This window comes from Bos javanicus, chromosome 4 (assembly GCF_032452875.1).
Source record: "Bos javanicus breed banteng chromosome 4, ARS-OSU_banteng_1.0, whole genome shotgun sequence".
Classification (NCBI taxonomy): Eukaryota; Metazoa; Chordata; class Mammalia; order Artiodactyla; family Bovidae; genus Bos; species Bos javanicus.
The window spans coordinates 25,641,530-25,654,527 of NC_083871.1; the positions used below are offsets into that span (position 1 = coordinate 25,641,530).

Below are 12,998 nucleotides of genomic sequence, written 5' to 3' on the forward strand. Positions count from 1 at the left end.
CTTGACCCAGGGATTGAACCTGGGTCTCCCACGTTGCAGGCAGATTCTTAACCAACTGAGCTACTAGGGAAGCTGCTGCTGCTAATAAGTCGCTTCAGTCATGTCCGACTCTGTGCGACCCCATAGATGGCAGCCCTCCAGGCCCCGCCATCCCTGGGATTCTCCAGGCAAGAACGCTGGAGTGGGTTGCCATTTCCTCCTCCAATGCATGAAAGTGAAAAGTGAAAGTGAAGTGGCTCAGTCGTGTCCGACTCTTAGCAACCCCATGGACTGCAGCCCACTAGGCTCCTCCGTCCATGGGATTTTCCAGGCAAGAACACCAGAGTGGGTTGCCATTGCCTTCTCTGACTAGGGTAGCTACTAGGACTTTTATATAGAGGAAATGAAGTTAAGATGGGGACATTAGGGTGGGCCCTAATCCAGTGTGACTGATGTCATCATAGAAGAGGAGATTAGGATAGAGAGGGAGAGGAGAGAGAGAGCAAGAGTAAGAGTGAAAATGGAAGGGAGGAGGGAGAGGGTCAAAGGGGAAGAGAGAGGGAGAAAGAGACGAGGAGGAGGAGAGAGAGAAAGAGAGAGAGAGAGAAAGAGAGGGAGAATAGACATTGCATACAGATAGAAAGTCACGTGAAGGTATCAGAAGGGGCCATGTACAAGTCAACGAGAGAGGCCTCAAAATGTAACCAGTCTTGCCAGCACCTTGATCTTGGACTTCTAGCCTCCAGAGCTATGAGGAAATAAATTTCTGTTGTTTACGACACCTAGTCTGTGATATTTGTTATGCAACCCAAACAAACAAATATACTTTTTGTTAGTTACTATTACTTATTCAACCCAAACTCTCTCCCAGTTGACCAAATCTATTCAATGAATCATTCCGTAGCTTTTATTTCTTGAAGAAGTATGCCCAGAGCCTTCTGACGTGCTCCACTCTGGACTTCTGCCCGGTATCCCTCTGTGCACAATTTTAATCACCCTTCATAGCCATACCAGGGACTCCCTTTGCCCCCTCTTATTTCTTGTATTGTGTGTCTTACATTTTTCTGAACTGCATTCTCCAGCGGCTTTGTGAGAAAGTGTTCCATGTGGTAATTTTTTTTTAAGATTGTGTATGCCTGCAATTGTGTATATTCGGTGTTCATATTTGGACAGATATTTTGGCTCATTGGGTTGGTAGAATTCTAAGTTAGAGATAAGGCATCACTCCACTGTTCTGTATTTTTTCAGCGTAACTTTTGAGGAGTATGAAGCCATTCTTCGTTCTGATCCCTGATCCTTGAATATGATGTGTGTGTGTGCACATGTGAGCACATGTGTTCTGTCTGGAGGACAGTGTTCTGACATGTTACAGTGATGTGCTTTGGTACAGGTCTGTTTTCAACCATTGTGGTGAGCTTGGGGAAATTACAGTCAAGAAACTCATATCTTTCCATTTGGGGAATTTTTCTTGGAGTGTATTGTTGATTTCTTTTTCTCTTATGTCCACCATTCTCTTTCTGGAACTCCTACACAAATGTTGAACTACTGAACTGGCTCTCTAATTTTCTTTTATTTTCTCCATTTTCTATTTTTTTGGTCAGATTGCTCTACTTTCTGAGAATTCCTTCAACATTCTCTTCCAACTCTTTTATTACATTTTAGACTACATTCATGTTTTTAATTTCCCAGGGCTCTTTTACCCCTCTAAATGTTATTATTATATTATCTTTATATATAGCAGCATTAAACTATAAAGATCTGGCTGCCCACATTCTGAGAGCCAAGCTGGGAAAAGAGGTCTGGGAACCCTCAACATATAGTGTACATACATTCCCTTAATCTCAGTTTTCAGTGGGAACCTCTGTCTTTACATCTGTCTAGCGGCTACTTGACCAGGAACTCTTGTCTTAAAAGAGTTCCCTTAAAAGAGTCCCTCATTCCACCCAGGGAATGAATCTCTAGTCTTTTGAGGTGGTAGGGGAGAAGTCCAGTTGCCATATGGTTATACTGGAAACATTATTAAGAAATAGAATTTCTCTGTTCAGTTAATCCTCTCCTCTTTATCCTCACATCCAGTCTTTGAGACTTTTTAGAATTTTGTGGTATAAATATAAGGTTGTTTTCTGGTTTAGAATCTGAATTTCTTGTTTCTATTAATTCTATTACCCCTAGATCATATACTTCCCAAAACCATATTGCTATGGTCTGATTTTCTGTTCTCCCTCTCTTTATGAACATACATCTTTTGAAACAATTATTTTATTGTCATTTTAGATAAATATTTGGCTGGAAAAAATTAAATCTGTGTTTATAATACGAACTTTTAACCAGAAGTCATTTTCCTCACCAGCAATCATGTGCATAATTCTTAAGTTTCCTTCCAAGTCTGTGATCTTGTTTTACAACAATAGATGTTTTTTGAAGACACTCTTTATATTGATGGCATTATTCAGATTTAGTGAACATAGTCTCTAAAACTGATTTTACAAGCTGTATCCTAGGGAGCTATTATGGAACATAATTCTAGAGACACTCGGAAATCTTCTCAGAGCACAATACCTATTCAGACTGACCTGAAAGTCAGCAATTAGAGAGTCATCGATCACAATCCTCTAATTGAAAAGAAATAGCAGGACTTCCCTGATGACTCAGCTGTAAAGAATCCACCTGCAATGCAGGAGACATGGGTTTGATCCCTGGGTCAGGACAATCCCCTGGAGAAGGAAATGGCAACCTATTCCAGTATTCTTGCCTGGAGAATCCCATGGACAGAGGAGCCTGGCACACTACAGCCCATGGTGTTACAAAAGAGTCAGACACGACTTTGTGACTAACAGGAGCAGCAGCGACTGCTAGCAGACAGTGTTCTAAGAGAAAGGGGTAAAGTAGTGAACAAAATAATTTAGAAGAAACACCTTTGGGATGGCTATCTTAAGCCTTATCAACAATATAGCAGTTTACCCCTACCTACCAATCTGCAGAAATGGGACTCTAAAGCATGTTGAAAGGGCTTGAAGCAGGGTGTTCAGGGGTAAGAGGATGCCAGGAAAAAGGAATGCTGAAAAGCAACGTGGAAGAAACCAAGAGCAAGTGCATTTACTTGCATATTACTTTGCTTCACACCAATGTTGGGTGGTTCTTTTAGTTTGGGCTGACTGGCAATCAGATGCATCTGTCTAGTTTCTGCTGGAAAGTCATTGATAAAACTGGAGAAAAACTTCCTAAGGGTTGGAGACATGAGAGGACAGTGCCTGGGACCCAAAGTTAGCCTAAGATAGTGGCAGCCAGACTGGAGCAATTTTTGAGAGAAACCCAGATCCCTTGAGATTCAAGATTAGATCAGATGGATGGGACTAGTCAAGCCAGTGACTCAAGCTGCATCTGGGAATGAGCTTCACAGCTCAGCTTCCTACCCTGGGTGGTAATAAAGTTCAGTGGTTCCCAGCAAGGACACTGGAGTCTGGGCCAAGCTTCAGTTCCTCTATATACTAGCTGTGTAGCCCTGTGAACAAGTTACTCAACCTCTCTGTGTCTGTCTTATTGCTTAAATAAGGTAATCTTATTTGTGCATGCATGCTAAATTGCCTCTGTCATGTCCGACTCTTTGTGACCCCATGGACTATTTCTCACCACGCTCTTCTGTTCATGGGGTTCTCCAGGCAAGAATACTGGAGTGAGTTGCCATACCCTCCTCCAGGGGATCTTCCCTACCCCGGTATCAAACCCACATCTCTTATGTCTCCTGTGTTGGCAGGCAGGTTTTTTTTTTAACCATTAATGCCACCTGGGAAGCCCATATATCTATGTAAATATCACATATATATGTATCTTCAGAACACATTCATAGAAGGCAATGGCACCCCACTCCAGTACTCTTGCCTGGAAACTCCCATGGATGGAGGAGCCTGGTGGGCTGCCGTCTATGGGGTTGCACAGAGTTGGACACGACTGAAGTGACTTAGCAGCAGCAGAAGACATTTGTACTTTGCCATATGTGTATATATCTCGAGATTATTATAGTTCTCTTCTTTTTTCTCATTTGATGCCAAATATTTTGGGGTATATTTTAAGCATGTTTTTTGGTTATTGCTGATATAGTAGAAAAAAATAATTGTGGAATATTTTTTATTACTCCATATTTTCCATTACTCAAACTAATAATATTTTCCATTATTTGAAATTATATTCAAGTTAAGGAAGAAATATCAATAACTTCAGATATGCAGATGACACCACCCTTATGGCAGAAAGTGAAGAGGAACTCAAAAGCCTCTTGATGAAAATGAAAGAGGAGAGTGAAAAAGTTGGCTTAAAGCTCAATATTCAGAAAACTAAGATCATGGCATCTGGTCCCATCACTTCATGGGAAATAGATGGGGAAACAGTGTCAGACTTTATTTTTGGGGGCTCCAAAATCACTGCAGATGGTGACTGTAGCCATGAAATTTAAAGATGCTTACTCCTTGGAAGGAAAGATATGACCAACTTAGATAGCATATTCAAAAGCAGAGACATTACTTTGGCAACAAAGGTTCGTCTAGTCAAGGCTATGGTTTTTCCTGTGGTCGTGTATGGATGTGAGAGTTGGACTGTGAAGAGAGCTGAGCACTGAAGAATTGATGCTTTTGAACTGTGGTGTTGGAGAAGACTCTTGAGAATCCCTTGGACTGCAAGGAGATCCAACCAGTCCATTCTGAAGGAGATCAGCCCTGGGATTTCTTTGGAAAGAATGATGCTAAAGCTGAAACTCCAGTACTTTGACCACCTCATGTGAAGAGTTGACTCATTGGAAAAGACTCTGATGCTTGGAGGGATTGGGGGCAGGAGGAGAAGGGAACGACAGAGGATGAGATGACTGGATGGCATCACTGACTCGATGGACGTGAGTCTGAGTGAACTCCGGGAGTTGGTGATGGACAGGGAGGCCTGGTGTGCTGCGATTCATGGGGTCGCAAAGAGTCAGACACAACTGAGTGACTGAACTGAACTGAACTGAATGTCTTCTGGATGGTTTATATAGAAATTCCCCCAATTTAATGAACCACATGATGCACTATATGCCAACTTTTGATCTGAGAATCAGACAGTCTTGGATTTGAACCCTTGCTCTATTATCTTGAGAAACTGTTTAGCTTCTCTAAGCCTCAGTTTCCTCCTAAGTAAAAAAAGAAATAAAACAAATACCATGGTCTACTGTAAGAGTCAGATGACGTTGGTGAAAACATCTAGCTTAGTTCCTGGGTCATGATAAATGTTTAAAAGATATGACTTTTCCCTTGAGTCTAAATCAGTAATTCCCAATCAGGAATGACTTCTCAACCCCTCTCCCACCTCACATATAAAAGGGGAATATGTGGCAATGTCTGGAAACATTTTCTATTTTCACAGCTGGGGTGTGTATGCTACTGACTTCTAGCAGATAGAGGTTAGGGATGCTGCCAACCATACTACAATCCACAGAGCAATTCCACCAACCCCAACAAAAATTTATCTGGCCTCAAATGTCAATAGTTGTAAAGGTTGAGAAATCCTGCCCTAAAAGTATGCCTCCTTAACTTTAAAATCATGCTGGCCTAAAAATTTCCCCACTAGTACATCAGTGCTTACCCATAAGAGCTTTATCTTAAATGTAAGTGCTCTCCACTCTATCAAAAGTAATAATGGTTAGGGAGTAAATAATAGCAGCTATTGTTTATTGACCACTTGCTATGTGCCAAACCCTGAGCTAAGATATGTTGGTCTTGTTTAATCACTAAGTCACATGTGACTCTTCGCCACTCCATGGACAGCAGTATGCCAGGCTTCCCTGTCCTTCACTATCTCCTGGAGTTCGCTCAAACTTATGTCCACTTAATCATGATGAGTGATGCCATCCAACCATCTCAGCCTCTGTCTCTCCCTTCTCCTCTTGCCCTTAATCTTTCCCAGCATCAGAATCTTTTCCAATGAGCTGGCTCTTCACATCAGATGGCCAAAATATTGGAGCTTCAGCATTAGTCCTACCAATGAATATTCAGGACTGATTTCCTTTAGGATTGACTGGTTGGATATTCTTGCTGTCCAAAAGACTTTCAAGAGTCTTTTCAAGTGCTCAGCCTTCTTCATGGTCCATCTATCACATCTGTACATGACTACTGGAAAAACTATGACCATGTGGGCCTTTGTCGGCAAAGTGATGTCTCGGCTTCTGAATATGCTGTCTAGGTTTATCATATCTTTTCTTCCAAGGAGCAAGCGTCTTTTAATTTCATGGCTGCAGTCACTATCCATGGTAATTTTGGAACCCCAAATCTGTCACTGTTTCCACTTTTTCCCCATTTATTTGCCATGATAGGATTGGATCCCATGATCATAGTTTTTTGAATGATGAGTTTTAAGCCAGCTTTTTCACTCCCCTTTTTCACTCTCATCAAGAGGCTCTCTAGTTCCTCTTTACTTTCTGCCATTAGAGTGGTATCATCTGCATATCTGAGGTTTTGATATAATTTGTGAAATGTCACATTCTAATATAAATTTTATGGCAATCCTTAAAATTGGTAGTGTAGATTTTTCTAAGTGGAAAATTGTAATAATGTTTTACTTTAACAATGGTCTGAGTGTCAAAATAATCAGCAAGTCTTTCAACTCCCATTTCTGGATCTTAACTTCAGCAACTTGGTACCTTGCAATGTCTATAAGGTCCTGTGAATTTTACCTTGGAACTATCTCTCAATTTCCTCTACTTTGATCTTCTTCCATGGTCATTACTGTACTCTGGGATCCATATATTCTTTTGAATTAGCATAACACCATTTTTGTTAATCTCTTGTCATTACTGTCTCTCCTAAACAGTACTCTTTCCTGCCATTTTCTTTCCAAAATAAAACTGGTAAATAACACTTCTCTGTACAAAATCTTTTAATAGTTCCCCAAGGTCCTCATGATCTGGCTTTATCTCCTTTCACTCCATTTCCCCCAAATCATTTCATCCCAACAAGTAGTGCAATCTTAAAATTCCAATAATCATGATTCAGAGATGTTAACGCTCTTGAGAAAATTATTATTCTATAATCAAGATTAAATGGTTTGAGTTTATTAGTATTCTTGTGTTAATGCATAATGCAAGAGAAATTAAAACCTCAACTAACTAGTAATGTTCTGTCAATGTTGGGCAGGCAACTGGGGGGAAAAAAAAGAGAAGAAAAAGTCATGATTTGCCCTGGTGTTCTCTTTCCATGCTGATGTTAAGTGTGGCTATCATTAGATTAGGGATTGGTGAGGGGAAAGACAAAAAGGTAATGAGTGGCTGTCAGGAGGTTAGCAGGAAGAGTGGAAGGGATAGGAAGCAACTGGGACCCACCCCTTGCTGTGTCAATGGTCTCTCCTACTTGGCACAAACTTGGCTCCTTTCAAAAAGCTGAAGTGAAATTACTAGTGTTTCTCCTTCACAAGTGCTGATGTAATTAGGTACAGATAAGACTGAGAGAAAATGAGGTTGAGCAGAACATGTGCATTTTATAGATTCATAATTTGGGACTGTTGCAAGTATAAGAAAAAATTAAATTTGCTAAGGAAACCCATTTTCAAACTTAGAATATAAGTCTAAAATAGCTTTTCTGAGTTATGAGAGGGCATGAGTAAAATTTCTAATAAATCCTCACTAAGTCAGATAAGTTGGCATCTGTCTACCTAAATCAATCCATCAAAAGTTAAAACAGTTTTATTTAACTGATGACAGTATTTCCCGTGATAGATTTTAATAAACATATAAAACTAATTTACAATCATGAGCACTTATTTCTGTATATATAAACCAGTAAGCACTTGATCAAAACTGTTTCATGAGATTCTTCTCCCTGCTACATCCTGTATGAAGCTGTAAAGTGAGCATTGTTCACATTTAACTTAAGCACTGCTTTTAGAACTTATCTGCCCCACCCTGTGACTCTACCATATCTCATCCTCATAACTCAAATCTGTCAAATTTTATCAGGGTTATAAAATCAATATTTTTCTTTAAAGTAGTGGGATTCTCCTTGCAGGGTAACAAACATTTCTGAATTCAGATCAGAGTTAAATACTCCTATTACGTACCCTAATGGTTCATTAGAGGAATTATCAAGAGTGCTTTTGACTATTTCCAATTCATATAGCACACGAAATTTCTAATCTCATCTTGAAAGTAAGATCACACTTCACCGTGTAGTTAGGAGAATGGAGAGATGGGAAGGATCAGAGACTGAAGAAACATGGTTTCTTTCCTTAAGGAAGACACAAAACCAGTGATCAAGTAATTGCACAAGTCTAAGAAAGTGTTGGATGTGATCAAGAAAAGGAAGGTTCATGGGATTTGGACTTATCAGGAAAGGACTTATTAAAGAAAGATGAGCTGTAAAGTAAGAGGATTGTGCTGTATCTTGTCTGCTTCTTGGAAATGGTGGCCAGTTGAGCTGTTAGCCCTGGGTCTGATCTCCTGAATGTATGTAGATTACAGAGTCCTTGGTTCAACTGAGATCTGTTGACATGAACGACAGAGAGCCCGAGAAGAGGAGATGGCTCATAGACTGGGGTATAAAAAAGAGAATTCAGAATTAGGCCTTCTTGGGGGAGGGGGAACAGTGGTGAGAGGGGGAAGGTATACCTCAGCGGAAGGGCGGGTGGGTGGCATGTAGAGCATTTAACTACTGAATTAAACCATCTCTCAGGAAATCTGACTCAAAGTCCTGGAGCATGTGGAAGTTTAGAGAAACAAAATGTGGGTCAAAACAAAGCAAGAAGACAGCACTGAGATGCAAAGAGATCAAAGAATGGTCTCAGTGAATCTCTGGAGCAGTGGAAACGTGTTGTGGCAGCCTGCTCAGGGATGGTGGGAGAGGCATTGCCAGCCTAGGGCAGATCCTTGAGAATAATCAGAAATGTACCAGGAAGAAAAGCCATTCAGGCAAAGAGAAACCATGACTCATACACAGATGCAGAAACGGCTTAGCATTATCTGAGGAGGGAGCCCTTGGCACATAATGGCCACTCAGTAATATGTGGTGGTGAATCAGTGGATATATGGAGCCAAATCCAGTGCTATGACATGGAGCAGAACAACAGGAAAGGTTGTCGAAACAAAGGGCTGGACCAGATTCCAGAAGCTTTGAAAACCACACAGTTTAGAGGGGATGTGGTAAGAAAAGTTTGTATTAAGTCAGCTAGTTCAGTTCAGTCTCTCAGTCGTGTCTGACTCTTTGCAGCCCCATGGACTGCAGCATGCTAGGCTTCCCTGTCCATCACCACCTTCCAGAGCTTGCTCAAACTCATGTCCATCACATCAGTGATGCCATCCAACCATCTCATCCTCTGTCATCCCCTTCTCCTCCTGCCTTCAATCTTTCCCAGCATTAGGGTCTTTTCCAAGAAGTCAGTTCTTACTATCAGATGGCCAAAGTATTGGAGTTTCAGCTTCAATATCAGTCCTTCCAATGAATATTCAGGACTGATCTCCTTTAGGATGGACTGTTTGGCTCTCCTTGCCATCCAAGGGGCTCTCAAGAGTCTTCTCCAACACCACAATTCAAAAGCATCAACTCTTCGGCACTCAGCTTTCTTTATAGTCCAACTCTCACATCCATACATGACTACTGGAAAAACCATAGCTTTGACTAGACAGACCTTTGTTGGCCAAGTAATGTCTCTGTTTTTTAATATGCTGTCTAGGTTGGTCATAGCTTTTCTTCTAAGGAGCAAGTGTCTTTTAATTTCATGGCTATAGTCATCATCTGTAGTGATTTTGGAGCCAAAAAAATAAAGTCTTTCACTATTTCCATAGTTTCCCTATCTATTTGCCATGAACTGAGGACCAGATGTCATGATCTTAGTTTACTGAATGTTGAGTTTTAAGCCAACCTTTTCATTCTCCTCTTTCACTTTCATCAAGGGGGTCTTTAGTTCTTTGCTTTCTGCCATAAGGGTGGTGTCATCTGCATATCTGAGGTTATTGATATTTTTCCCTGCAATCTTGATTTCAGCTGGTGCTTCATCCAGTCCAGCATTTCTGATGATGTACTCTGCATATAAGTTAAATAAGCAGGGTGACAATATACAGCCTTGATGTACTCCTTTCCTGATTTGGAACCAGTCTGTAGTTCCACGTCCAGTTCTAACTGTTGCTTCTTGACCTGCATACAGATTTCTCAGGGGGCAGGTCAGGTGGTCTGGTATTCCCATCTCTTTCAGAATTTTCCACAGTTTGTTGTGATCCACACAGTCAAAGGCTTTGGCATAGTCAATAAAGCAGAAGCAAATGCTTTTCTGGAACTCTCTTGCTTTTTCGATGATCCAACAGATGTTAGCAATTTGATCTTTGGTTCCTCTGCCCTTTCTAAATCCAGCTTGACCATCTGGAATTTCACAGTTCATGTACTGTTGAAGCCTGGCTTGGAGAATTTTGAGCATTACTTTGCTAGCGTGTGAGATGAGTGCAATTGTGTGGTAGTTTGAGCATTCTTTGGCATTGCCTTTATTTGGGATTGGAATGAAAACTGACCTTTTCCAGTCCTGTGGGCACACACTCTTTTTATCACATGTACCTTCAAAGGCAATTCAGTAGCCCAGGCAAGAAGTTGCAGATAATTAATAAAAACACCAAATGTTAGCTCTTAACTAAATTTATATATGTGCATATAATTATGTATAGTTTTTGTAGTAAGTATATTGTTCTCTAACTCTCATTTTCAGCTCCATGGAATAACATTTCTAACCAGAAACTATTGTCTGGCAGAATTATATCTAAACAACAATGCAATATTTGATATTGAAGGTATGTCTTAAATTTTCTCTTTTAATTGAAAAGATTTTCAATTAAATAATAACTTTCAACTATGGTATTGCTGAGGAGGACATGGCAACCCACTCCAATATTGTTGCCTGTAGAATCCCATGGACAGAGAAGCCTGGTGAACTGCAGTCCATAAGAGCTACAGTACAAAGAGTTGGACATCACTGAAGCAATTTAGCACATACACATGCATGGTATTGCTAATGGTGTGGAAAACTCTGTTTTAACATTTCCATTGAAAATATATGATAGAAACTTAATTTTTAATGTTCTTATGTATATTTCATTTAAGATGTGCTGTTTGATTATGGTTTTAGCTCAATATTATCAAATGTCTTATCCAAGATGTTAAAGAATCTTTTTTTTTTTAACATAAAAATTTTGCCATTCTACTGCATCATTGGACACAAACTAGATATTGTGGAAGCAAATTTTTTAACAATGTTTGGGAGCATTAATAAAAATAATGACTTCATAAATAATCTTAAATGTTTTTACTGGTTATATTTTTTCCCAGTCAAATCTGTGTTTCACTCTGAGTTAATTTTGTATCTGCAACAATCTCTAAAGTGATAATTACAAGCCAGGTATTAAAGTACTTGTATACTATTATCATGAGTAGTACAAAACATTTTTATTCATTTAAAAAAATGTTTTAAATCTTACACAAATATTTTATTTTTTTCAGGCCTGCACTATTTGCCTTCACTGCATATACTCCTGCTACATCACAATGAGTTAATAAACCTTGACGCAACAGTAAAAGAGTTAAAGGGAATGCTAAATCTGAAGACCCTAAGTATTAATCTGCACTTTATATGTCCATAATTTAAAAGTGATAACACACTATTTCATGTTTTGAATTTAAACTAGATCAGTGTTTTTAACAAAACTGCTTAGATGTTCCCGAAAACAAGACTAGATCTTAATCTCTTTAAAAATACATTTTAAAAAGAACAATAGGTAGAAAAAACTTTTGTGAAATGATACAGTATGAAAATGCCAAAAGTGACCCAAAAGAAGTGTTACATGTTACATCTGTGTTTTGGGTTTTTACCTCAAAAGGAAGTTTTGGCATTTATTATATGATTCCACTTGTTCATATAAATGTCCAGAATGGGCACATTGATCAAGATAGCAACACTGAGAGGTAACTGCTTTTAAATAGATTAGTGTTTAACCCAGGGTTGGGGGATGAGGGTCTGTGGAGTGATAGCCTGGCATTTCTTTTTGGGGTGATGAAAATGTTCTGAAATGGAAGGTGGTAATGGTTGCACATCATGCAAAATACCAGCCTGGATGAAGCACAAGCTGGAATCAAGATTGCTGGGAGAAATGTCAATAACCTCAGATATCCAGATGTCACCACCCTTATGGCAGAAAGTGAAGAGGAGTTAAAGAGCCTCTTGATGAAAATGAAATGAGGAGAGTGAGAAAGTTGGCTTAAAACTCAACCTTCAAAAAGTGAAGATCATGGCATCCAGTCCCATCACTTCACAGCAGACAGATGGGGAAACAATGGAAACAGTGACAGACTATGTTCTTGGGCTCCAAAATCCTTGCAGATGGTGACTGCAGCCATGAAATTAAAAGATGCTTGCTCCTTGGAAGGAAAGCCATGACCAACCTAAACAGCATATTAAAAAGCAGAGATATTACTTTGCCAACAAAGGTCAATTTAGTCAAAGCTGTGGCTTTTTCAGTAGTCACGTATGGATGTCAGAGTAGGACCATAAAGAAAGCTGAGTGCCGAAAAATTGATGCTTTTGAATTGTGGTATTGGAGAGGACTCTCAAGAGTCCTTTGGACTGCAAGGAGATCAAACCAGTCCATCCTAAAGGAGATCAGTCCTGAATATTCATTGGTAGGACTGGTGCTGAAGCTGATGCTCCCAATACTTTGGCCACCTGATTTGAAGAACTGACTCATTGGAAAAGACCCTGATGCTGGGAAAGATTGAAGGCAGGAGGAGAAGGGGACAACAGAGGATGAGTTGGTTGGTTGGATGGCATCATTGACTCAATGGACATGAGTTTGAGCAAACTCTGGGAGATAGTGAAGGGGAGGGAAGCATAGCGTGCTGCAGTCCATGGGGTCTCAAAGAGTTGAACACAACTGAGTGACTGAACAACAACGATTGCACAATTCTGTGAATATACTAAAAACTATGAATTGTGTATTTAAAATTAGTGAAGCCTATCATATGGAAATTATATTA

At 39.8% G+C, this 12,998-nt stretch overlaps 1 protein-coding gene across 4 annotated transcripts in view; it reads left to right on the top strand.

Moving 5' to 3' along the window:
• LRRC72 (leucine rich repeat containing 72) overlaps window positions 1-12,998 on the top strand; it is a 69,883-nt gene that overhangs the window by 40,475 nt on the left and 16,410 nt on the right. For 3 of the 4 annotated variants that reach the window (XM_061413626.1, XM_061413629.1, XM_061413627.1), the window contains 2 exons: window positions 10,681-10,762; window positions 11,469-11,579. In XM_061413626.1, coding sequence (XP_061269610.1) covers window positions 10,681-10,762; window positions 11,469-11,579 — 193 coding nt within the window. The remainder of the gene's footprint in view (window positions 1-10,680; window positions 10,763-11,468; window positions 11,580-12,998) is intronic. The other variant, XM_061413628.1, reaches the window with a different exon arrangement.